Source organism: Ochotona princeps, chromosome 5 (assembly GCF_030435755.1).
Source record: "Ochotona princeps isolate mOchPri1 chromosome 5, mOchPri1.hap1, whole genome shotgun sequence".
NCBI lineage: Eukaryota > Metazoa > Chordata > Mammalia > Lagomorpha > Ochotonidae > Ochotona > Ochotona princeps.
This window is the reverse complement of record NC_080836.1, coordinates 56,721,000-56,747,214: the sequence shown is the minus strand read 5'-3', so window position 1 is coordinate 56,747,214 and position 26,215 is coordinate 56,721,000. Positions and strand designations below refer to the sequence as shown.

The following is a 26,215-nucleotide window of genomic DNA, read 5'->3' as shown; positions in this document are numbered from 1 at the left end:
TGAACAGAGGAGAGAAAGCACATGAATCAGCGAGGCTGAAGGACCAAGGTCAGATGACTATCGAATAGCAAAGACAGACGGAAGAACAAGATTTCCTGACTAAAACGTAAGACTTAAGTTATACCAGAAACTCCAAAAAATCACCTACAACATACACACACAGCCTCAGAGTCATACTGGAAACAAAAACTGTATTAAATTTTCTTATTTTCTACTTTGTGGTCTTATTAAAATTATAACAGTTACAAAAAGACTAAAAATGTACAAGCTGAATAATTTTAAATTTTGGTATAAAAAACTTTCCTTTGTAGTGTGCTAATGCTTCTAAATATGTTACCAGTTTCCAAAATGCTAAGGAAAACTCAATTTGTTCATATTTACAAACTAGAGTGTTTTTAATACGAGCACAATGCTTTCTAATAAACCATGTGGAGTCTGCTTAGATCAAACGCCCTTTCCTCATAAAACAGAATATTCATTAAACATATGTATGCATATTTTTCAGCTTAAGCACATTAGTAAAATACGAGAATTCAGAGCATGCTGTCATTCTTATCGAAGAAACATTTTAAATTCTTACAAACAATGTATTAATTCAGTCTCCTACTGCCAACCTGATTAACTTTACCTGTATCACTGGCAGACATTATTAATGAAAACAACAATTATAAGTAAAAATATTTCAGAAAATTAGAGGCAAGTATATTATAGTATACAGTATTTAGTATAGGAAATGTCAATTAGTATTTAATTTCAAGCAAATACAAATGCTGGAAATTAAATTTAAACCTTGTGGAATTGCTATATCATATAGTAATTGGTATTCCCTAAATGGAATGTGATTTTAAATTGTCAGGCAAATCATATGTTCTAATTAATTTATTATTCCTATTTATATTGAGGAGACTTAGGTAGTAGAAATAAAATACTACTACTGAAAAAGGTCTGATAAAAGGAAGTTTTTTATTCTAGATATTAATTTTTAATGTTGTTTTTTTTGAAATTTTCAAATTCAAACTAGCACCTTTAAAGTCTCATATTTTAATATTACCAAATTTTTTAAAGTCCAAATAGTTTTTCAGTTATGATTATAAGTAAATTCTCATAAGTAAAGCATTCAAATTTCAAAACAGAATCCAGCCTAGTTTATGATTTCTTGACAAGTTTGTTAATTATTGTACATCACTGTACGTATACAAAACATTTATTTGGAACTTGAAATGAGCGGAAGTTATTACTGCATGTGAGAGTGTCTGACACAGCAGCTAAAACACAACATGAAATGCCCACATCCCATACTGAAGTACTGAGTTCAAGTCTACTCCACTCCCAATTCCAGCATTCTGTTAATGCACGAGTTGGGAAGCAACAGGTGATGGCTCAGATATCTGAATCCCTGCCATGCACACAACCAACCCAGACTGAGTTCCTGGCACCTGATTTTGACCTGCCTTAGTCTCAGCTGTTGTGGATATTTAAGCAGTGAAGTAAATGATGGGAGATCTGTCTCTGTTTCTTCCAAATAAACAAGTCTTTAAAACAAATTTTTAATGCAGTCAACATTCCTGTAAAAAAGATTCCACTCAAACCAACTAAAGTTTGTATCACCAAAGACCAACTTACAGTAAAATTCAATCTGAGTGACCACAGCTATAGTTGAGATTGTTTCTATTATTAAAACCTAATTTTGTGCATTTAAAAAAAAATCTCACAACATTGTTTCTGAAAGTTAGAGACAGCACATATTCTGAGACTTCAGCTCTAAACTCACTGCTGTGCAATTCAAGCATGCTGGGTAACAGAACTGTATTCCATTGTTACAGGAAGAGGCATGAGAGGGCCTTAAGTTAAAGTGACCCCTGCTGGTAGGTGATTAGAATCAACCTGAGAGGGAGATAATACATTTTAACCAATTTTCATGGTATGTTAATGATAGTTAAGAGAATTTAGGAGATTCAAACACAATCGTTCCTACTGGAGTCAGTGAAAATAAGTACGTGTTCTTACTAGAGTCTCTTATATCACATGACCTGTAGACAAGTGCACTTACCTCTGTTAAACTGTCTGTAAAGATATGAAAAACTTTTGTGCTAATTAGTAACTATCACTACCACTGTTTTCCTTGAGCAATGAGGAAATAACTACAATGAACTCAAAATGTACATAAAAGACAATTTTAGTAAAATTGCTGGCAATTTCTATGTATGCTACAATGGGAAACTTAATTGAATATAAAAAGATACTTCAAAGTGCTAACGGCTAATGGAATTAAATGGTAAGCTTATTTTGTGCAAAAACAAACTGAAACTGATGTATCTGAGAGGTCTTTCAAAGGTTCATGGAAAATGCAAATGAAAAAATACACATGGACTTCAAAAACAAGCACACACCAAAATAAACTACTTTTAATTCCATTTTCCCCATGACTTTTCTTGAAGCATTCATGTACAAGCTGGAAAACACAAAATATAATACAAAATACAAAACTCTTATTTAGTAGTTCCCTACACCAACAAAAAGTGGAAAATTCTCAATCCAAAACACAGCCCCAGAAACAAACATATTTAAAGATTTCTGCAGAACTTGTTTTTCTGAAACTAAGTCATAGTTTCCTTATTTTTCACAGAGAAAAATCAGAACTTGTGCTTCTGATGATACATTATTTGATAAGAAATCTCTTTATAGTTCCTGGCAATAGAAGCTCGATATTAACACATATTTCAAATATCTATAGGATTTCTACTATTCTAACTCCTTAAGAATAAATTAAAACATGTAAAGATTGAATGATCTTCCATGTCTGGTACTATAGCCAAGCAATGCAACTTCTTTTAACTAACAGGTTTATTTTATAAACTCCCTTTGAATAGGTTCTTGTGGAGATATTACTTCAAGGGATAAATTAATTATTTTGTGCAGCTTCTAAAACAGTACACATTTTTAGGCCTAGAGAATATATTGAAGATCATCTACTAATCACATATCAGATGGAAATGCTTTAATTCTAAACCTTATGAGCAATGCTACACAAAAATTGAAACAGAATTTATCATTATAAGCAATATCCCTAATGAGTGCAAAGAGACGGTAACTTTATAGCACTGTGTTGGCTGTGAAGAACACAACACGTCATATGAAAAGCAAAGCTAAATTTAACAATGAAAGGCTTTAAGATTCAAACAAGAGAAATCCATTAAACTTATGTTTATATACGCAAAAACTCAAAATGTAGACATCTAACTAAGCCAGAGTTCATATCACAAAACTTAAATAACAGACTGGAATCATGACTCCTTTATGAAGGACAGTAATACTGTAGCAACATGGAGAAAATCTGTCGGGAGGTGCAAGGTTTTGGCAGGGAATCCCAGTCTCTACAAAACTGTTCCACAAAATTCAAAAGTTCAAAATAAAAATTTAACAACGAAAACAAAAAAACCCTAAAACATATTTTTAAAAAATCACACAGTATTTAAAAGGCCATTGGTATTACTGCTCAGTCATATTGGAAAGGACACACTATTAGTTTACAGCTAGGAATCTATAATGTAAACGCAAGAAACTCCCCAGCCCCAAAATAATTATTTCTTGGTTTTAGAGAAACCAAGAATTCTTTGTATTCTGGAAATAATATATTACCCAGGGGATATATCGTCCCACTTATACTAAGGAAGCCAAAGTGAATCCTAACCAGTTGCCTAATTTCACACACTTTCAGTTTAATGCAGGTAAAACAACTCCCTTTGAGTAGGCTCTGGGGGTGAACATGTGTTATTACTTAGCCTCCTTTTCTTAGGTCACACAATAACAGAGTCCAACTATACCAAAAACTGACTAGGATTATTCTCTCTGCCTCTTCTGTATGACACTAAAGGATGATTTAAAATGACATCTCTACTTCCTGTCTTTTACAAACATTCTCGAGATCTACTGCTGAATATAAGAAACTTGCAGTGTTTAAGTAAGGCAAATACTGCACTTGACTTCTTTCAACTTAATTGAACCCCCACAGGATAAATTTAAGTTTAAAAGAATAGCTCATGAACGACCTATTTCTTCTCAAATTATAATATAAATTTGCTAAAAAAAAGTTATCAGTTTAAGCCATTTAAAATAAAAGTGACAGCAGAAATAGCCACTGCTTGTCAAAATTTGTGTGAGAAAAAGCTGCTTTTCATCTTAAAGTCCTAGTAACATAATTCTGATACTGAAAAAGTCTCCAGAGCAATACGAACTAATTCATCCCAAACATTCAGGTTTTTTTTCTTTTATTGTAACAAATATTCTTTCTTGGTATCATAATATATAACTCCTAATTTTCACTGAAAACACAAATTAGAAACCCTAAATTTGGAAAATTGCTTTTAAGCTTGTTCTAACATTCAATTTTCCCTTGAAACCTTATGAGGATATTGTCACTTGCAGGTAAACAATAAAAGATAATAATAAAATGTTTTACTTGACACATGTATTCTGGTAAAAACAAAAAAACAAAAAAACAAAAAAACAAAAAAACACTATCTGTCCTCCTCTCAAGAGGCTACCAAAGGCAATCTATTTTCCAAGAAAGTCTTAAAAATCACTTACCCATACATCGAATAAAGTTGGAGACTGTACTGGACTGCCACTTACAAGAGAGAATCACATTAATCTTCCACTAACTCTTCCCTTCTAGTTTCTCGCAGAGCAGTGAAATACTGAAAGAGGACAATTCCTCATATGGACAGAAATCAGAAGAGACCTGAGTAGGATCCTGCTGCTGTCAGTATAAGCTCGCTTCATCAGTGGCTTCTGTTAGAACAGCAATGAATGTATACACAGAACCTATTTTGCTATTCGAGAACAATCATCTATGCCCCTTTACAAAATGTACTCATCCAAAATAGTTTCCCATTCAAAAGAAACCAAGTCTGAAAATACTGCAAAAATGAAAGTGCCATGGGATGACAGTGAAGAATTACAAAAGCAGCCAATTCATTATTCAATCAAGAAATTTGGCACAATCATAAACTGTACCACATATCTTAATGGAGCTTAATTCTCTGCTATCAGGTGAAATTCCAAATCCCAAATTGGATAAGGATTAGTGCCAAAATGTGATAATTTCCTTAATTTTTCTGCCTGAGAACAGTGTTTTAAGAAATAATGGTAAACTGTACTGCTCTTGATACAAGACTTGTGCATTCCAAATTCTAATTGTCTCTAGAAAATATAAAACAATGTTATCCATTTAAAAGGTAAACAATAACACCTCTCTGTGTATTACAATACAAGTAAAATATGTAGGTTTCCTCAAATGATCTGGTTTCTCCAAATAGAAATCATCATTCCTAGTAACTGTTTCATTCATAAGAGCAATACTTGAGGATAAAATATTTTCAATCCAGACTTCTAAGTCAGTTTCAAGAAAAGCAAGCTTTCTGATCCACAGTATTTACATCTCTAGAAATTACACACCACCAGGTACACAGAGACATACTGTTATAATCATAGACTAAAAGGGAGCTTTCATTTTGATTTGCTTTATAATCACATAGTGCCACATTTGATCAAGCATTGCCTTTATTGATTTCATGATATGTATTCAACATAGCTTGTATAATGAATTTAGAATTGACACTAGGTGACTACCCCCAAAAAATTTTAAGTAACTAAAAGGATTATTGATTTAAGGATGAAGGAAAATGATGTCTTGTGCTTTTCAATAGCACCATTTTCTCTAAGCATTTCTATCACAATCAAATCAAATCATAACATAACAAAACTGCATCAGACTATGTGAAATACTTATGCTTGAATCCAGCATTTCTACTCTTTGAGTGATAAGATGATAAAGTTATGGTTTTTGACCCAATTAGACACCATTTTTCATGGACAAAACATAAGACAATGTTATAGATGAAATGTCTGCAATATCGAAAAGTAGATGGGGCAATCAAAAATAAATAAAATATTTTAATACACCTTTTTGGATAGGAAATAATCAAGTGTGATAAAGGTAAGGGAAAAATAAAATGCTTAACAAATAAGATAAATTACAATATGAAGTAAAGACACCTGAATAATAAGTTGGTCATTTAAAAATATGAAATTACCAAGAAATATGAGCTATTTAAGAAAATATTTTATGTTTTAGCTGGTGAATTTCTGATTATTTTCTTAAAAAAAAAAAAAGCAAGAAAATCCCCCCTCCCTCTTCAGTGTATTAGCTCACAGACAAAACTACAAGCTTTGTAAAGCCTTCCTAATACACAGCTTACCTTAAATTTGAATACACTTATAATTTTCTTCAATGTTGTAGACCCAAAGCTTTTAGAAATAACTATCAGAACACATCCAAATTTTACCGCTCAGTGCTCAGATGTTATTTTATTATATATAAAAAAGATATTTAGTTCTAAAACTTATCTTCACTCATTTACTTAATAATGCTGCCTTAAATGTTGCTATTTTATCATTTTAGCGAGCTCCATATATACAAGCTCCCAAAAACATAACATAATATTCTCAAAGTCCTAATGAATTAGAAGCTCTTATGTGAAGATTTTAAGTGTAATTTTTGTCAATAATATCAACAAAGTAATCCACCACTAGTCCCAAGAATGTTCATTCCAGAATCCATCTTTCTTTCTGAAGCCTCTTCCTACCCAAGAATTAGACATTCAAGATTAAGGGACCTGTTTTAAATCTAGCAATTAACAGATACGTAACTGAAGCTACCTTAAAAATTGCAAAATATACCTTTGTCAACTATTTAAATCAGGCAATCAAAGAGCCCATCTTTCTGAACTGAGACACTGTTGTGGCCAGCGTGTGGCAGAACAGGCAAAACCATAGACCACAACACCAGCATCCCATGTGGTGCCTGTTCAACTCCTGGCTACTCCACTTGTATTCAGCTCCCTGCTAACACACCTGGAAAAGCAATAGAGGATGACTCAAGACCTTGAGCCCCCTGCAACTATGTACAGGAAGACTCGATGAAGCTCCTGGCTCCCAGTTTCTCACAGCCACATGAGGAGTGAACCAGGAGATGTAAGTTCTCTATCTCCTCCCATCTCTCTCTGTAATTTTGCCTTTCAAATAAATCTCTTCTTTAACAGAGAGAGAGAGAGAGAAAGAGGAAAAGAAAAAGAAAGACTGTCAGACCATCTCAGAAAAAAAGTTGAGTACCTAAAATAAGGAGCACTGGGATTGTTATATATTTATGGGCACCAAATATTTTTGTCTCATTTTAAATTTCTGTGAGACACTGATAGTAGCTATCTTGGGCTGGTGTTGTGGCACACCACGCCACAAATTGTGACATGGAGATATCGTGTGGGCATCAGTTTGAGTTCTGCCTACTCCATTTCCAATCTAGCTACCTGTTAAACAATCATTTAAAAAAATCTAGTCTTGAATGCTGGAAAGACTCCTTGCCATTTTCCACTGGAGCAGTCCAAAATGAGTAAGAGTGACTTGCTAGATATTTTGCCTTTGTCTCATCAGAATGTCCTTCCTTTCAGCTTTGGGGACTGGAAAAACCAAACTAAACGGCTCACAGCAAACAGCTCCCTCCCATACGAGCTTATTCAGATATAACTGATGGAAAGGATTAAAGAACTCCAGTAGTTTCAGGAAAACAAGAAGAAGGGGGCTAGAGTTTGTTTCGTTGATTTCCTTCCTGCTAAGAAATAATGAAATAAGAATTGTTCATAAACCACTGTAGCGTAAACAATAAACCAAATGTCTAAAGCAAAGCAGGACTTTCCCCAATGATAAACAGAAGTAAACACTTCAGTAAAACTACTCAACATTATCTAGTATTAAAAAAAAAAACAGGATAAATTTTTAAAAAGGGAGTTTCAAGAAAACAAAATTCATTTTTAAAAAATTACAGCTAAATATATTGTAAATGCTATATAATATTATACTACTTAAATTATTTAAACCAAAGTGGGGCCTAGGAGAACATTCTATGAATTGATAAAGCTGATGACCCAAAATTTAACTGCTAAATTTTGGGATCAGTGCTATCCAGCTTACTTTTGATTACAAAATATCTTAAGATAAAATATAATTTTAATGAGTCACAAAATACCTTACCTTAAAAAGTCACATAACACTCAATAAAGGCAGAGTTGTCACAAGCCATCAATCCATCTTACCTTGGCTTAAACTTATATAGCTGTGTTTAAACCAAGAAGTAAGTCTAACAAGAAATTGCTGATTGAAATAGCAACTCTAATTATAGGAATAATTTTATAACACTTCTTTCTCATATAGAACTGGGTAAAAAAACCCTCACAATTATAACACAACTAAATATGAAGATTATTTATAATATATCACAATTATGTAGACTATTAAATATAGTATGTTTATATAAATGTATAATTTCATTTTTACCTGTTTTGCAATTTCTCTTAAACAGGCCACTCCTTGTTCAAAATTAGGGAAAGCTACTGAACCATACTTTTGGTATTCCGGAACTGGTCTGATTTTTATTGTAGCTTCTGTTATTACACCAAGAGTTCCTGGGGAAAAAAGGGAGGGTTGGATAATCTAATACATGACATGATAATTTTAAAAACCACATTTAAATCTATTTAATCTCTTTATTAATTCACTCTATTACTCAATTTAATCTATTTGGGAAATAATGCCTACTCAAGTCTTTCGAGGAAAAAAATCATATTTTATAATTTCAAACGAACAAAATCTTTGGGAGGCCAGCATTGTAGTATTGCATATAAAGCCACTACCTACATCCCGTATAAGTACCAGTTCAAGTCTGGCTGCTCTACTTCCAATCCAACTCTCTGCTGATGTGCCTGGGAGAAAAGCAGAGGAGGGTCCAGGGCCACGGGAAGTTCCTGGCTCCTGGCTTTGGTTATGGCCCAGCCCCAGTGCTATGGCCATTTGGGGAATGAACCAGCATACAAAAGATCTCTTTCTCTCTTTTTCTTAACTTTGTCTTTTAAATTCATAAACTTATTTACAACTTTAAAAAGGTTTAGTGTATGTTTTCATCAGATTTATATAAATATTTTTAAATATTTTAAAGTAACCTTTTTCAAAAATTTCTAGTCTTTATAAAATTACAACTTATTAAAAGAAAAAAAATTTTGTTACATCTCATATGTTTATACAAAACTATTTTTACATTTATGCCTATTTTTTACTACAAAAACTACTTACTAAGCTGAAATATGAACACAGACTTCTCAAAACAAAAATTTCAAATGGTCACTAAGAATGTTCCATCTAGCTAAGATATTTCAAAAATCAAATCAAAATGAAGACATTACCAGATAAGCATAACTGGAGATATTTTGTTGCTGAGAGACTAGGTTTAAATGAATACCAAAGGAAGCTCTTCTTTAATTATTCACTTAAAAATCAGATTAGAGAAAGAGGGGGAGAGAGACAGAAAAAGAAAGAGCTCTTGCAGGTTCACTCTCCAGATAGCAGCATTGGCCAGTACTGAATCGTAATGGAGCCAGAGCCAGGAGTCAAGAGCTCCATCAGGGCCTCCTACATGGGTGGTGCAGGCAAGCGCTTAGGCCATCTTCCACTGCTTTCACCAGGACATTAGCATGGAGTTGGATTGGAACAGAAGCAGCTAGAACATGAAAAAGTGCCCAAATCCAATGATGGTGTCACAGGAGGCACCCATTATGCCACACATAAGCCTCAAAAGGAATTTTTTGAAACGGAAAGCAGATGACTCTTTGCCCTAGATAATAACTCAAATTAACACACACACACACACACACACACACACACACACACACTGCCAGTAAAATAAATTGTGTGGGCCTGGTGCGATAGCTCAGAGGCTAAATCCTAGCCTTGCACGTGCCAGGATCCCTAATGGATAACGTTTCTATCCTGGGTGTTCCACTTCCCATTCAGTTCCCCACTTGTGGCCTGGGAAAGCAGTACAGGACAGCCCAAAGCCTGGGACCCTGCACCAGTGTGGGAAACCCAGAGGAAGCTCCTGGCTCCTGGCTTTGGATTGGCTCAGCTCTGGCCACTGTGGCCACTTGGGGAGAGAACCAGCGGATAGATCTTTCTCTGTATCTCTCCTTCTCTCTGTAAATCTGCCTTTCCAATAAGAATATGTAAATCTTTAAAAAAAAAATAGAAATTATATAACTGCAAAAAATAAGATAATGGGTATTTCCTCTTTCTTCTCATACTTAACAAAAATATAAAACTATATACATATATATATACACATACTCATATTTTTTAAATCATCAATCAATTATAGCACAAGGGCGGTTGACAGCAAACCTCCATTGGGCTGGATATGATTCCAGACAACAATCTGATTCAACAAGAACAAATCAATAAAACCATAAATCATCAATAAAATGATTCGTATAACAAAGTTTAATTATTCTGTTTCTTTTCTGCAGTCGAATTCTTAAAAAGACATACAATATTACGCAAAGTAGTAACTACATCAGTATACTGTTCGGTTTGTGACTTCTGTATAAGTAATACATACAATACCATAAAAACAGGGGGAAATGAATGGAACCATAAAAAAGAAACATGTATGCAGTTCCCAGGAATTATACTACTACAAATCTGAAACTGTTTCTGAAAAACAGAAAGGGAAATGCTCTGGACCATTATGCATTAAAAAAAAAAATCAACAGGAAAACAAAGCTACACAGGACCTGTAATGTCAGTATTGTTAGGAAGCAAAAAGCAACGTCACCTTCTGATTACCTCTAACTAGAAATAAAAAGAGGAAAAACAATCCAACACACCCCCTGCAGCCTTCCATCTGTGACAAGCTCGTCTATGTCGAAAGTGAGTAAGCAAAGGTTTAAAAGACTAGATCAGAAAACGGTGAGAGTAACTGAGGACTTGGGACTTGAACTGATATAGACAACTGGAAAGCAAAACAGCCCATGGAAGATGTCTGTCTGTCCCTACCTTCCAAATAAAAATCCAAATTTAGATCTTTTCCAAAATTAAAAACATTATGAACCAAAACAGAAGAAGTAAAACATTACTAAACTCAGGAAACAAAAAGAACAACTACCTATATATTTATTTATATATATATATATACACACACACACATATAAAATAAAGTCTAGAGGCCAGCACTCACAGGGCAGTGGTTTAAGTCGCATCACATATCAAACACGTCAAACTTCAGTTTGAACTGAAGTTGTTCCTCTTGCAATCCAGCTCCCGCCAGTGGACCTGGGAAAGCAGTGGAAGTTGACCCAAGTGCTCGGCCCTTGCCATCCACATGGGAGACAGGGATATAGTTCCAGGTTCCTGGCATTGACTTGTGCCACCCAGATTGCTGTGATCATTTGGAAAGTTAATAGGTGGATGGAAGCTCTCACTGTCTCTCCTTCTCTCTGTCATTCTGCCTTACAAATAAATAAAATAAGCTTTTTAAAAAATGAAGTCCAATCCAGCTCCCTGCTTCTGGCCTGGGAAACAACGGACGATGGCTCAAGTTTTCCCAGGCCACTGCACCCATGTGGAAGACTCAGAAGCAGCTCCTAGCTCCTGGCTTCAGATTAGCTCAGTTTTGGTCATTGAGGCCACTTGGGAAGTGAATCAGTAGATGCAAGATCTTTCTCTCTGTTTCTCCTTCTCTCTGTAACTCTGCCTTTCAAATAAAAGTAAAAGATAAATCTTTAAAAAAAAACCCTCAATATTATAATTCAGAAAAACTTCCTAGAAATTAAACAAGATCTGAATTGCAGTGAGTCCACTGGTACCAGAGCAAAGTGAATCAGGGCAAGCAACTCTAAATTGCAAAAGCATGAGGCTTTGAAAATAGAGAAAATAAAAGAGAATAAAACAGACTCCATACAACTTCCAGACAAAACGAGAGCATACAAAGGCAAGCAGGCTATACTTAAAGGACAATATTTTTAAAATGATATATATATAAAGTCATCAGAGTAACAGTGGTGGGGCATTTTCAAGAGATTTAAGGAAAGGAAGTGTAACCCAAAGATATATCCACTCAAATTTTCCTTTAAGTAATAAAGCCTTAAGAAAATAAAAGCTAGGCCCGGCGGCGTGGCCTAGCGGCTAAAGTCCTCGCCTTGAAAGCCCCAGGATCCCATATGGGCGCCAGTTCTAATCCCGGCAGCTCCACTTCCCATCCAGCTCCCTGCTTGTGGCCTGGGAAAGCAGTCGAGGACGGCCCAAAGCTTTGGGACCCTGCACCCGCATGGGAGACCCAGAAGAGGTTCCTGGTCCCAGCATCGGATCAGCGAAGCACCAGCCTGTTGCGGCTCATTTGGGGAGTGAAACATCGGATGGAAGATCTTCCTCTCTGTCTTTTTAAAACTCAGAGAATATTCAAAAGCCAGCTTTTTTAACCAAAGCATGATTAGTGAAACTTCAAGAAAGCACTTATTCTAAGTATCTCATCTATTTAATGGCAACAGTAAAGTTAAACACAAGAAATTATGGTCATTTTAAAAAGTGTACTTTTAACTATTTTTCAAATAAAAAAACAAACCAATAAGCAACATATACAGAATTTCAAATGCTTCGAATACTGAAATTTTCATCACACTGAACATGCTTTGGCATTTAAATGATAGAAGCTGAAAAGTAGGTGAAAGACTGTAGGCTGTAATGATCAACAATGCTGAGTAACAGCTACAGCAATAGTAGTAAAATTAACATTCGCTGACTACTTATGACATACCCATGAACTGCTTAGTATAATCTCACTAAATCTTCACAATAAATTTAAGAAGACTGATACTTCCATTTTATGGTCGAGGACATTGGGCATACAGAATTTCCTCATTTATAAAAAGTCACAAAAATATAAGTGGCAGAATCAGAATAGAGTCCAGATCTGACAGACTTCATGGTTCATAATATGCTATTTTACATCTAATTATGTAGCAAGTTAATACATTATGTGTATTTCTTACAAATCATACTTTTGGGGTTTTATTTGTAAAGAGTATCTTCCTCAGACCATGCAATAATTGATTGAGGACAGAGATAATCAGTCTTTAAGATAAGGGCAGCAAAGATCAAATTATCTCCTCTATCACTCTGCCCCTAGACTGTCCCACTACACGAGACACTCAAGACCATCTCTCGTTTCTAAGCCTACACACTGCTATCTACTCTGCAGGACAAGTTCCTGCACTCTTTCATATACTTGACCTAGAATTATTTTCTCCTTATTAACTTTCACAGACCACCTTAAGCATGAGCTCTTGAGGAAAACCTTTAGGACCTACTGACTTGACCTTTCCCATACTTTTCCTGCATTCACTTCAATCAGAGAAGTTATCATACTGCAGTATAATAGTCTACTGCTATCTGTGGCTGTAAGTGTACTAGCACAATGCACAGCAACCAGAATTTTTAAAATATTGATGGAAAGTTGTATGTAGTTCCTTCAAAAGATAATTGAGACTTATGAGAGTAGGCTTTAATTATAAAGACATCAGTAGTATGTGTTCCAGAGCAGCATTTAGCCTATGAGCTTCAGATCTTGACTCCAGCTTTAAGCTGATGTAAACCCTGGGAAATAGCAGTCAGGCCTAAGTAATTAGGCTCCTGCAATTCATGTAGGAAACATGAAGTGAGTTCCCAGCTCACAGTCATCAACCTAATCCAGTCACCGTGGACATGAAGGGGATCAATTAATGGATGGGTACACATATGTGCACTCTATCTCGAATAAACTGTTTTTTATAGTTTGAATTGAGGGGCAAACATTTGCTGCAGTAGTCAATACACCACTTTGGGTATTTGCATTCCATACCAAAGTGCCTTGGTTCAAGTCCTGACTCTACTCTCAATTCCAGCTTCCTAGCAACGTGTGTAACCTAGTAATGTGTATAACCTTGGAGGCACCAGGTAATTGGTCAATGGTAGGCCCCATACATGTGGAAGACTCAGACTTTTTCCATTTCACTTTTTTTTTTAAAGATATATTTCTTTTATTACAAAGTCAGATATACAGAGAGGAGGAGAGACAGAGAGGAAGATCTTCCATCCGATGTTTCACTCCCCAAGTGACCGCAACGGCCGGTGCTGTGCCGATCCGATGCCGGGAACCAGGAACCTCTTCTGGGTCTCCCACATGGGTGCAGTGTCCCAAAGCTTTGGGCCATTCTCGACTGCTTTCCCAGGCCACAAGCAGGGAGCTGGATGGGAAGTGGAGCTGCCAGGATCAGAACCAGCGCCCACATGGAATCCCAGGCGAGGACTTTAGCCGCTAGGCCACGCCGCTGGGCCCATCCATTTCACTTTTACTAAGAGAATATTGGGGGGCCAGCGTTGAAATCCAGTTACTCCATTTCCTATCCAGCTCCTTAACAATGTGCCCAGAAAGTAGTAGAAAATAGTGCAAGTGCTTGGACCCCCGCACCCACCTGGAGAACTGGATGAAAAACTTGACTCCTAGCTTTGGTCTGGTCCAATGTTAGCCAATGCAGCCATCTAGGGAGTGAACCAGTGCATGGCAGATATCTCTCTTCCCTCTCTCTGTAACTCTGATTTTTCAGATAAATCAAATAAACCTAAGAAATAAAAAGTGGAGGACTCCCACCCTCCAAGACAAGATGGTCTACATCTCGAACGGACAAGTGTTGGACAGCCAGAGTCAGTCCCCATGGAGATTATCTCTGATAACAAATTTCTTCTGGGGAATAGCAGAGTTTGTGGTTTCGTTTTTCAAAACTTTGCTTCAGCAAGATGTTAAAAGAAAAAGAGCTCGTCCGACTCTAGATGATGATGGAAGAGGGCCGCCAGGAAACCCTCCAGGCAGAATGAGCCGAATCAATCATCTGCACAGTCCAGTCTCCCCACCCCCCAAGAGTAGTGGATTAGGGATAAACGTCTGCTCTAAGAAGCAGACGGCTGGGTGTGCACATCCTCGGCAGAAGGAGACCATCTGGAGATGGAGCTGGCCGAGCCAGCTGCCTGGATGGATGTGTGCACCCCCACCAGAACCGCCCTGTGACCTCGCAGACGAATGACGTCAGGCTGGGAACTCCCCCTGCAGGGATCTGGCCTGGCTAAGCTGCAGTTCCATAAACTCTGATGTTTGTCTCATCTTTTTGTATAGTTTATTAAAGTCTTGATATAGTTTTAATAAGCGAATATTTTAGGTTGCAAGACTGAGTCCTCATCTTTATATATTTAAAACACACACACACCCCACCACCACCACTTCAGAACCTGAAGAGAAAAGGCTGAGTCCTAGCGCTGTCAGTGTCCCCTTTTCGGAAGTCTGAAATACTGCTCATTGTTAAGTCATTTTCATTTGAAAATAAATTGCATTTATTCAGTAGTAAAACAAAAAAGAAATAAAAAGCAATTCTTCCATTTTTTTTCTCTTGAGAGAATGCTGATGAGAAAAAGAATAAACTGAATAAACTGGTGACAGGGTGTGACAAACCTCTGTCACTGGTTATCACTCCCCAACAATGAAAAGATGTAAGCTAAACCATAGGCCATCAGCTCGACAGCTGACCTCCGTCACATCACTGAGGTGCACAGTTCATTTTCTGCCTACTTCTTTCTGCCAAGATTCAGAATTTATCCCCTAAAATCTAAGCTTATTTATGAATGTAACTGTTGAATTGAACTGTTTTCAAATCTATCTTTTTCAGCTTGGACCACATTCTAACATAAGTAATGAGTTGTTCTGCTAACTTAGAAACAACTTCTTGTTTCAAATTACTTTATTTCACTTAATGTAAGGAATATCCCTCCCATCCAAAGAACCGAAAGGAGCAAATGTTCACCTTGTCTTGCAATTCACCTTGCTTACAGAACAGTTATTTTGCTAAAACAGAAGGGGGAAAGTTAATTTTTATCTGATCTGTGAGGAGTTTACATGTTTAGGATGACAAGAAGAACTACATTCTACTCAATCTTGTACTAGCCAAAACCAGAATACTATGTGCATAATAAAAAGTCATAAAAACTAAAGTTTAAAAGAAGACTATCATATCCAGTGGCATGTTGTTCAACTTCATGGCATTATAAATTTGCTTTTCTTCCTGTTGATTTTGTTTTGTGGCTTTTCACTTGGGGGGATTTACAGTAACTGGGTAGTGGATACTGCCATGTCCAGATGTGAGGATATGGTGCAGTATGCATCTCTACTTCCGGATCAAGGATGGAGTCAAAGTGAAACTGTTGGATGTGTGTTGACAATGGGATGTTGGACTCTCTGCCATTGTCCATGCCCACAATGATGGATTTAGGACTGTTTATGAGGAACTATGCGGTTGTAATGATATGGTTGAACTCAGAGAGCGTAGGGGATTTGAGGAGGTGGTAGGGGAAATCCCAGGGCCTATGGAACTATATCATAAAATGATAATAATATTTTTTTAAAAAAGGAAAAAGGACGTGTGAATCAGTAGAATTTTAAATTCTACTTCTAAAAATTTAAACAACAAATAAAATTATAGAAAAAAATAAGCACTTCATTTAGTCCTTTGACCTTTATTCAGTCCTTTATGACAATAAGGAATACAAATTGCCAAATAAACCACTTCAAGGCCTAACAACTACCGTTTAAAAAATTCAATGAAAACTCTCTTAGCAAAAAAAATTCTGAAGACCAAGTTTTCCATTGAAATATTGAAAACCAAAAGATGAAGTTTAATAAGATGTTCTCATAATAAAAATTTTATGAAGCACTAAATTAGAAGTAACTCTTAAAATTCACCATTCCTTAAATATATAAAACATGTTTTTCTTTCAAAGATCTGATGCAACAGTATCATAGATTTTCACAAAAGTAAGTCATGGAGCTGTATTTTTTTCATAATAAATTTGGCGTTGTATTTACCTTCAGATCCCATGATGAAGTGATGGATATCAGGGCCTGTTGACATACGAGGTCCTTGACAGCTTTTTTCTATTGTACCTCTAGGTGTTACCATTTTTATATGAACCACCTGTTTAATACAATACACGATATAAATTCTAGACATCTGTGAGTGAGTTTGTGTGTGTGTACACACACATATTCATGAAACACTACTTTTAAAATATTGGGTTAAACATTAAATTGTGATGCCCTTCTGAATCATACTTTTTAGCAATCTCAGACTCAAAGTAAATTTGTACACAACCTGAAAAAAAGAAAAATCATTCCAAGTTTGTACATCTCTTGATTTTAACTACTTTAGATATCTTAAAAACCTAAAGAATGGAAAAATATAGACCTTTAAACCAAATTTAGTATGGGGTTATTCATATGGCAAGAACTAAAGGACTCAAAAAATAAGCAGAAATCACGTCACCTTTCTCTTACTTAACAATATTAATGAAATGCTACTCATATCAGACACCATTCTAGGTGCTTAGAATTCTATTAAAAAAAAACCTTATTCTTGTCTAATTCACCCTCTTCAATCATACTAGTAAAAATGGGTGAAAAGAATGAAATATTACTTATGATAAAATAAAATACTAGATTCTCTCACAGTGCTGGTGGAAATGCCAAACAGTGTAAAGTTTTATAAGGCAATTTGACTGAAAAATACAAAGACTCTCATATGTATAAATTCTTTGATTTAACAATTCAACCCCTAGGATCTTACCTAAAGAAAAGAATTAAAGATACATATCAAAGAAATTACAAAAGAGGATATTTTTCCCCATTTGTTTTCTGTAATTTCCAAATCAAGAATTGAAATGTTAATTAAAAGTTTAATAACCACAATTATCAATAAAAGAGTTGCTTGAATTCTTTAAAGACTACAGAATAGGATCAAGCATTTGGCAAAGCAGTTAAGGCATCTCTCACATATTTGTCTAACTCTGATAAAGTCAATAATGCAATAGCGAAACGATGTGACTCATCTTTCCCTTGAAACCAAATTTAGGTTAATTACAAAAAGAAAAATATGACTTTTAAAAATATTCTCAGGAAAAGAAAATAAACAGAGTAAGGTTAACAATTAATAAATATTCACAACATAGACAAAAATCTTAAATTATTAGGCATTAACTACAAAGAAATATCTTCTTCAAGGTTTTATGTGCCAAATGATGCTGATAAAGAAGATAAAACTTTAGATTTAAAAAGCAAAGATAGGGCCCGGCAGCGTGGCCTAGCGGCTAAAGTCCTCGCCTCAAATGCGCCAGGATCTCATATGGGCTCCGGTTCTAATCCCGGCAGCTCCACTTCCCATCCAGCTCCCTGCCTGTGGCCTGGGAAAGCAGTCGAGGACGGCCCAATGCCTTGGGATCCTGCACCAGTGTGGGAGACCAGGAAGAAATTCCTGGGTCCTGGCTTTGGATCGGCGCAGCACTGGCCGATGAAGTCACTTGAGGAGTGAATCATCAGATGGAAGATCTTCCTCTCTGTCTCTCCTCCTCTCTGTATATCTGACTTTGTAATAAAAATAAAATAAATCTTTAAAAAAAAAAAAGCAAAGCTAACCAACTCAAGGCATAATGATAAGAACACTTTAACACAAAAAAATTAAGTTCTAGAATACTATTACTAAAATATTGATGGATAAGGGAACTAACATTTATGAAGTATCTGCTTGCTATACACCAGAGACACTACTGAATTGCATTTTATCCTTTCTTGCTAACACCTCTATGCATCAGGTATCATTCCTCTGTTCTTCACAGAAGAGGAAACTTAAATCTAGAAAGATGACCTAATTTGCATAAGGTCATACAACTAATCACTGCAAAAGCTGCAAGTGGAACAAGGCCAACCTAATTCCTACTTAGCATGCCCATAGCTCCATGCAAAATAATAGCACATCAGCCTAAAAGAGATGGTGTACATATAAAACATTATACTTCATATCACTATTTAGTTGAGTAATTTCAATCAGGCTCTTTGTATAAAGAAACATCTTTCTTCAGAAAAACAAATGCAAATTCACATAAGGGACTAAAGCATCACTGATAAGATCACATAGATACACCAACAAAAACCTTGGTAGAGTTAAGACCAAGTTTTCACAGGCCTTGTAAAAACAATATTTGTAGTTTATAAATCAGATCTGTGAAACAAGATGGACAAAGTCTAAACATTAGTGACCTGAAAAGGGATATCCTTAAATAACAACTTCATTTTTATCTGTTAGTGCCATCTTCTATATTTGATTATCTTACTTTAATATACTTTTAAACAGGTCTACCATCCAATTCTCAATTTTTTTCCAATTCTCAATTTGTAAAAGCTTTTAAATCATACATACTATAACAACGTCTGTACATTAATCAGTTGTTACAACTAGAAAGCAATTTACCAGGTCCTCAATATTGCCATATATATTCTTCTTCATGCCAGAAGCCCGAGTTGAAATCCATCCTCCCACAGTGCTGAATTCCAAGGAATCTGGTTCATGACCTGTACAATAACCACTTTCCTTAAGCTAAAACACAAAATGCGACATTTTACTAGAGAAAATGGTCCCTTTACACACAGCACTTAACCCATTAACTCTTCCCACCTTAAATTTCCACTTTACTATTTATATTCTTTAAAATCTGTATAAAAAAAGAAACAACTCAGCTTTGCCTATAGCCAGCCGTCCCTGCCCAGCTTTTTTATCCCCAACAATTAAAACTCTTGGGAAGATCAGATTTTGCTTAAATAACTGCCAATTTCACCTAAACACTTTCAATAAATAAAGTGTTTAATCTCTTGTTCTCCCTACCTTAATTTAATATGCAGCAGGCCTGCAGAAACTCTGAGCAAATTGCCTATACTTAATTCTCTCAAGGAGTCATGTGTTTTAATGTACAGCCATCTGGCTAGGTTTCCTGCATGTAATACCGTCATTTATTTGTGATGCAGATCATGCATTCCTGTACATTAAATAGTCACTTGTCTCTCATTTTTCTACATTAGCTTGGCTTTGCCATCTGCACAGCACCTGAGGTTGAATGGATGCCCTTTATTGCAACAACACCAAAGCCATCCCACTGAAATCATTTTAAAGACCCAGCCATTTCCTGTCAAATGGTACAGACACCACCATCTGCATACCTACTGTCTACTGTACTCAAGCCCATCAATCTGTGTTGACCATTTTGATAGTCATCCAGTAAAGCAACTGCTTGTATTTTTCAAGCAAGCCATGCAGAGATGCTGAATATGTCAGCTATGCTTGTATCTGTGTATTTAAGTGTGGTTAATATAGTCTGTTAGGTGAAACATAATTTGTTAATTTTTCAACATTATCATTGCAAGATATTTGTCTAAAATTTTACTGCTAGGAAACAGGATTTGAAAAGCTATTTACAGGACATGAGGTTTTTTTCCTCTCTAAATATTTAATTTTAAGAATTTAGGGCCCGGCAGCATGGCCTAGCGGCTAAAGTCCTTGCCTCAAATGCGCCGGGATCCCATATGGGCACCGGTTCTAATCCTGACAGCTCCACTTCCCATCCAGCTCCCTGCTTGTGGCCTGGGAAAGCAGTCGAGGACGGCCCAAAGCTTCGGGACACTGCACCCGTGTGGGAGACCCAGAGGAGGATCCTGGTTCCCGGTTTCGGATCGGCACGCAACGGCCCGTTGCAGCTCACTTGGGGAGTGAATCATCGGACGGAAGATCTTCCTCTCTGTCTCTCCTCCTCTCTGTATATCTGACTTTGTAATAAAAATAAATATATCTTAAAAAAAAAAAAGAATTTAATACCCAATTCCAAATAAGCATGGCTAACCAGGCTAAGATCATTAGGTTTTATTTCTTCCCTAAGTCCATCCCCAAACAATCCATATTACGTGTCAACTGTGTGAAGCAATGAAAACAACACCAAAGACAGACAGTCCTATGCTGAAGGAGCTCTACCAAGTTCACTAATATAAATCTGCTTCCTTGTTAAAAATATAACTTCCTAGTAGCTAAAGGATGTAAAATTTGCATATCACAAAATACATACAGAACTATCAAATTGAGTAAAAATCCAACTGAGGTTGGAATGCAACACAATCTAAAAATTGGACAAATGTTATGTATTTTACTAATTTACTTCACCTTAACAAAAAACTTAAGTAGAAAATATTATTACCATTTTATAGATGAAGAAACTGAGGCATACGGGTTAGTAACTTGCACAAGGTGACACAGCTAGGCGGTATATTTGAGTTTTACAACAAGATTTAATTAGCTATCAGAAGGAAGTAAAGACAATGTGATAATGCTAATCCATTATTCACTTACAGAAAAAAAATCATTAGAGTCACACATCCCCAGACTACTAATAAAGTAGCAAAGATTAAATAAACTTGAAAAAAATCTGTCTGAATCAATTAACTGACACTTGTGGCTTCCTTTAAATTCTATACACACTAATATCAATGCAATTTACAAGTTAAATAGATTTAAATCCACTACTGAGTTACTGTGTTCCTGTCATTTTAAAACTTATATGAGAGAAAAGCAGGACATTTTAATGTGGTTACCTCAGCTAAGCAGAACCTGAAGGACACAGAGGTTTAATGAGGAAGAACTTAGGATAAAAATAGCATTAAAGCTACTGAAAGCAAAAAAGAAAGCCCTTATTGGCACTTAGGGAAACAAACAAAGAGGTAAAATACAAGAATTTTCTACTCTAGGAAAACAGCATCCAAATTTCAAAGAATTGTGTTTCTGAATTTTAATTCTAACCTTTAAAAATGTTTTAAAAGGTTAAGATACTACATCAAATCCTATAATTAAAGATATAAAATTGCAGGCATAAAATCCATTATTTGTTACTTAAAAAAAAATGTTCAACTACCTAGGTTGCCTTGTACCTAGACAAGTGTTACATTGCTAGGAGAAAAGCAGCTAATACTTGGCAAGCATTCTCGGCCTGGTTAAACGCCAAATTTGTGTTAACTATTCCAGTGTGCCAGCATAGCTGAGTATCATATTTCTTTAAACAACAATAACAAAAAAAAAACCAATTGTGGGAAGGCAAGGAGCCATGCGCCGGGCCATACCACCCCAGCCCCTAGGTATCAGGGAGCTGCAGATTGTCCTGGGAAGGGGGTTTGCGGATGCTTTGGAGTACAGTAGGAGAATGATTTCTGGGGGCCTCCAAGGACTAGACACTGCACTTACAGGTAGGCAATGAATCTGAGACGGAGTGGTTTAGAGGAGGGGAAACCAAAGTGCATGTCTGGGTCAGGCCACAGCACCTGCTCATGTGGGAGACCTGGGCTGGGAGAAGTAGCATCACCTGTTACCCACTGGTAAACATGAAAGCTGGGATTAGGGGCCATGCCTGACTAGTCTAGGCTGCAGTATCTGCCAGCAAATGCCTGAGAAGGGGAGTTGACACTCAACAGAATGTGAGGAAAACCAGATCTGAGGGCAGATTCTGTAGGGGACTTGTGTTCTCACTTCGGTGAGACTGCAACACCTGCTGATTCACACCAGAGCTAGAGTGGTAACAGGCTGAACCAAGGTGGACCACAGAACTCACCTGACAGTCACAGGAGCCGGGGCTGGGAGAGAGCCAGCTGGGCCAGTCCACAGCACACACTGCATAAACAAGAGCCAAGATGGGGTGCAAGCCAGGCCAGGTTGGATTGTAACACCTGCCAGTTCACGTGGTGGGTCGGGGGGTGGGGGGTTGAGGTTTGCTGAGGGGAGCAGGCGGGGCTAGGCTGCTGCACCTGCAAGTAAGAGCTGGGTGAGGTACAGGCTATTTGAGCTAAGCCTTAGTACCCAGTGGCAAGTGGACCACAGTACCCTCCTGGAAAGTACAAGATTCAGGAGTGGGCCTGACAGGGCAACTGTGGGCATTCTTCTGCTAGGTGCAGCTCTCGCTGGTGAGCACAAGAGCCAGGGCTGGTGGTGGGCTGGACTTGGCAAGGCAGCAGCACCCATCAGTGTGTGTGTGGGGTGGGGGGAGGGACTGGGACCAGGGTCAGATCAGGCTGATCTAAGCCACAGCAAACACAGGTGTACACAAAAGCCAGATGGGATATAGGACATATCAATCTAGACTGCAGTACATGCCAGCACACATTAAACCAAGGCTAGGGGCAGTCTGGTAGGGATTATTGGGGATCGCCTGACTAGCCCACAGCACACGCTGGTATATGTCAAGACCAGGCCTGTGATAGGCTGGACTGGAGTAGGCCGCAGTATGTATCAGTTCACATGAGATGGGTAGCTGGGCAGAACTGACCAGGCAGATGCATCCATTGGTATGTGCATTGGCTGGTGCAGATGCTGCACCAAACCTGACCCTGCACTGGCCGAGGCACACAAGAATCAACTCTGAAGTCACCCCAGAATAGGTTTATTGGCGGATTCCCTAACTGCACCATTGGACTCTGACTCCCAGGGAAAAAAATCACAGAATGCATGGTCCAAGCTTAGAGTGCATGTAGGGACTGGGCCCTCCTCAGCGGCTGATGCCTGTGCAATTGACAATACGCCCGTATGTACACAAGAGACATGACAGCCAGCTCATCTAGGCCAGTAGGGACATCAAGTGCCTTGGCAGAGGATGGAAAACACAGTTCAGACAACGTTCCTGGCCAAGCTTTGCAGCAAGTGTCAGAGTCTGTGGCTGCACTAAAGTGGATTTTTCAGTCAACAGACCTTGGAAAGATTTTCTCAACCATGGTGTATCGAAGCTAACGATGTTTCAGAACTTTCAGAACCACTCCAGTAACATACTTGGAACAGTCTTTACTACATTGGGGGTGTCATCAAATACCTGTCCACCAACCCCAGGTGCTGATGTAGTTTGACAGTAAGAAGTGGCCCCTTCCCTTCCCTCCTGCAGACACAGGAGAAAAAAAATGGGAACATTTGTCCCTCCCTCCGTCCTGTATACCTGGAACCTCTCTACCCAAATCAGAGGCCCACATGGGCATGCATCCCTCTGAACTATGTAAACAATATTAAAAGTAAAATAAATTTTTAAAAATGCTATGGTGATAATTTATTGTACCATTCAGGCAAATGAGAGACTAATACATGACTTTTTTATTAAATACTATTATTCAGTCTTCTGAAGTTCAGTAATTTAAAAATCCTTATTTTGATTTTTAAAATATACTGACTGACTGCAAGTATTTAATACTACCTTAAGTAAATTCTTCTTTATCCAGTTCTTTGCATCTTTCTGCATTAAGTAGGAAATAAACACAATATAAATCAATTTTTTTCAAAATGTTTCATTTCCCTACTGGTTGGGAACAGACCAAGTTCAATAAATTTTTCAAGAAAGAAAAGGATTCCCAGAAAGTGCTAAACATACTACAAGAATTCCAGTAACTCAGAAGATGAGCAGCTGTTAACAAAAATGCACTCTGAAAAGTGTAACAAATACTAAATACAGGTGCCAGTGTCTACCTGGCTGACGGAATTTATCAAGATGTGAAACTTGGATGCCCAATTTGTTCTGCTCTGCTGCTAGTATCTCATTTTAGGACACAATCAGTTCTTGCTGATACTTTTGCATCAGGTTTCAACCAGCCTAACATGCCCCATCCATCCTTCACACAGTAGCCAAAGCTATCTAGACAAAAGAAATGTTTATCTTCTACAAGGCTCTTTACAAGGCCCTTTTATGATGTGACCACTTTATTTTCCTGTTTCATCTTTTACTACTGTCATACGCATTCCAACCCAACATATAAAACAAGAAAAGTATGTTTTCCCACCACACTCTTTAATCATACTTAGACAGATATCTGCAGTCTCCAAAGGCAACAGCCAATTTAAAACCTCTGCATACAGCCCTTCCCCTGACCAGATTTTTCTTCCCACTTCATCTCATTTTCATAGTAATTATGACCCATCCTGAAATCTCATTTTAAATATCACATCCTACGTGATAATCTTCCTCATCCAATTCCTTTCCACCCAGCCACATCTCATGTATCCTTTAGTCTCCAGGTGGCATTTCTAACTCTAAATCATCAATTTTCTAACATTTATCTAACTTTTTTGCCCTAATAGAAGCTACGTGAAGCTAGGGGAGCAATGCATTCATCTCTATTGTGTCCTTAGCATTTAGCTCAACACCTGATTCATAATAGAAACTCAACAGATTTGTTAGGTGTCTACCTGTATTACAAAAGGTACTTCATTCAAAAAGGGGTACAGCCGATTTGAAAATCTTAATTAAGGAAATAACATACCTGTCTTTCCAACTCTTGTCCTGTAATACCAGCCTCTACATGAGCTGTCAGATTGTTCTCATCAACCCAGAGGATTCGATTCTGTTGCAAAGGAAGAAAGAAATTTGATCTCCATCAGCTGCTGACATGTTTTTTGGAAATACAACTACTTATTCAAAGCAACAGTGACAAGACAGTAATTAAATGGGTAGGATACTCTTCAACTACAAGCCACTTTGGAAACCAGTTCCACTTAATGTCTTGCTCCACAACATGACAGAGATGGTAATAAGGCAGTTAAGTTACACAGAGTCTGTCTCTAGATTTAATCTGAATGAAATTCCATCTTATAACAACTTATTTACTTGTCAAAGATGACTATTTCCCTCACTTGTATACATACAATGTTTCTCTAAGAGTTAAATGAGGGACTGAACATAAGAAACTTATACCACATATAGAACCTGGCATTTTGTAAGCACTAACAGTCAAACTGAATTGAAGAATATAAGACAATGGCCATGAAATTAAAAAAAAGGAAAAAAAAAACCTAAAAGGACACTTGAATAAGTGTACCTCCCGCTCTGTTCAACTTGATGTAGAATAGCAAGCCCAATGCAGAAAACAAAAACTACATCCAACTAATGCTCCAATGGAAATGATAAAACCTTTGGAACTCAACTAAATTTACCAAATGTATTAATGACATCTAAAATTTTTTTTTGATTTAACAATTAGAAACTTTTAAAAAGATACATATACATATATATATATATATGTATCTTTTTTAGCTTTTTTAAAAGATTTATTTGTTTTTATTGGAAAGGCAGATATACAGAGAGAAGGAGACACAGACAGGAAGATTATCTGCTGGTTCACTCCCCAAGTGCCACAGCATCTGCAGCTAAACCAATCTGAAGCCAGGAGCCAGCATCTTCCATCTTCTCCATGTGAATAGAGTTCCAAGGCTTTGGGCCATCCTCTGCTGCTCTCCCAGTAGACCACAAGGCAGGGGACTGGGTAGGAAGTGGATCAGCCAGAATACAAACTGTAAGGTGAGAATTTAACCACTAGACTATCATACCAGACCCTATTTTTTTCCAAAGGCAAACTTAAAAAGACAGGGCA

At 37.0% G+C, this 26,215-nt stretch overlaps 2 protein-coding genes across 3 annotated transcripts in view; one reads left to right on the top strand and one right to left on the bottom strand.

Annotated features, from left to right (window-relative positions):
* Positions 1-26,215, bottom strand: part of AGPS (alkylglycerone phosphate synthase) — a 139,686-nt gene that overhangs the window by 54,299 nt on the left and 59,172 nt on the right. For both annotated transcript variants that reach the window (XM_004577025.3, XM_058664673.1), the window contains exons 8-11: positions 25,109-25,189; positions 19,260-19,385; positions 16,826-16,934; positions 8,392-8,519 (exon numbers count right to left, since the gene is read on the bottom strand). In XM_004577025.3, coding sequence (XP_004577082.2) covers positions 8,392-8,519; positions 16,826-16,934; positions 19,260-19,385; positions 25,109-25,189 — 444 coding nt within the window. The remainder of the gene's footprint in view (positions 1-8,391; positions 8,520-16,825; positions 16,935-19,259; positions 19,386-25,108; positions 25,190-26,215) is intronic.
* On the top strand, positions 14,566-14,996 carry LOC105941819 (selenoprotein K-like). The gene has a single exon (XM_058664161.1). The coding sequence runs from the start codon at positions 14,580-14,582 to the stop codon at positions 14,994-14,996; it is 417 nt and encodes a 138-aa protein (XP_058520144.1). The 5' UTR covers positions 14,566-14,579.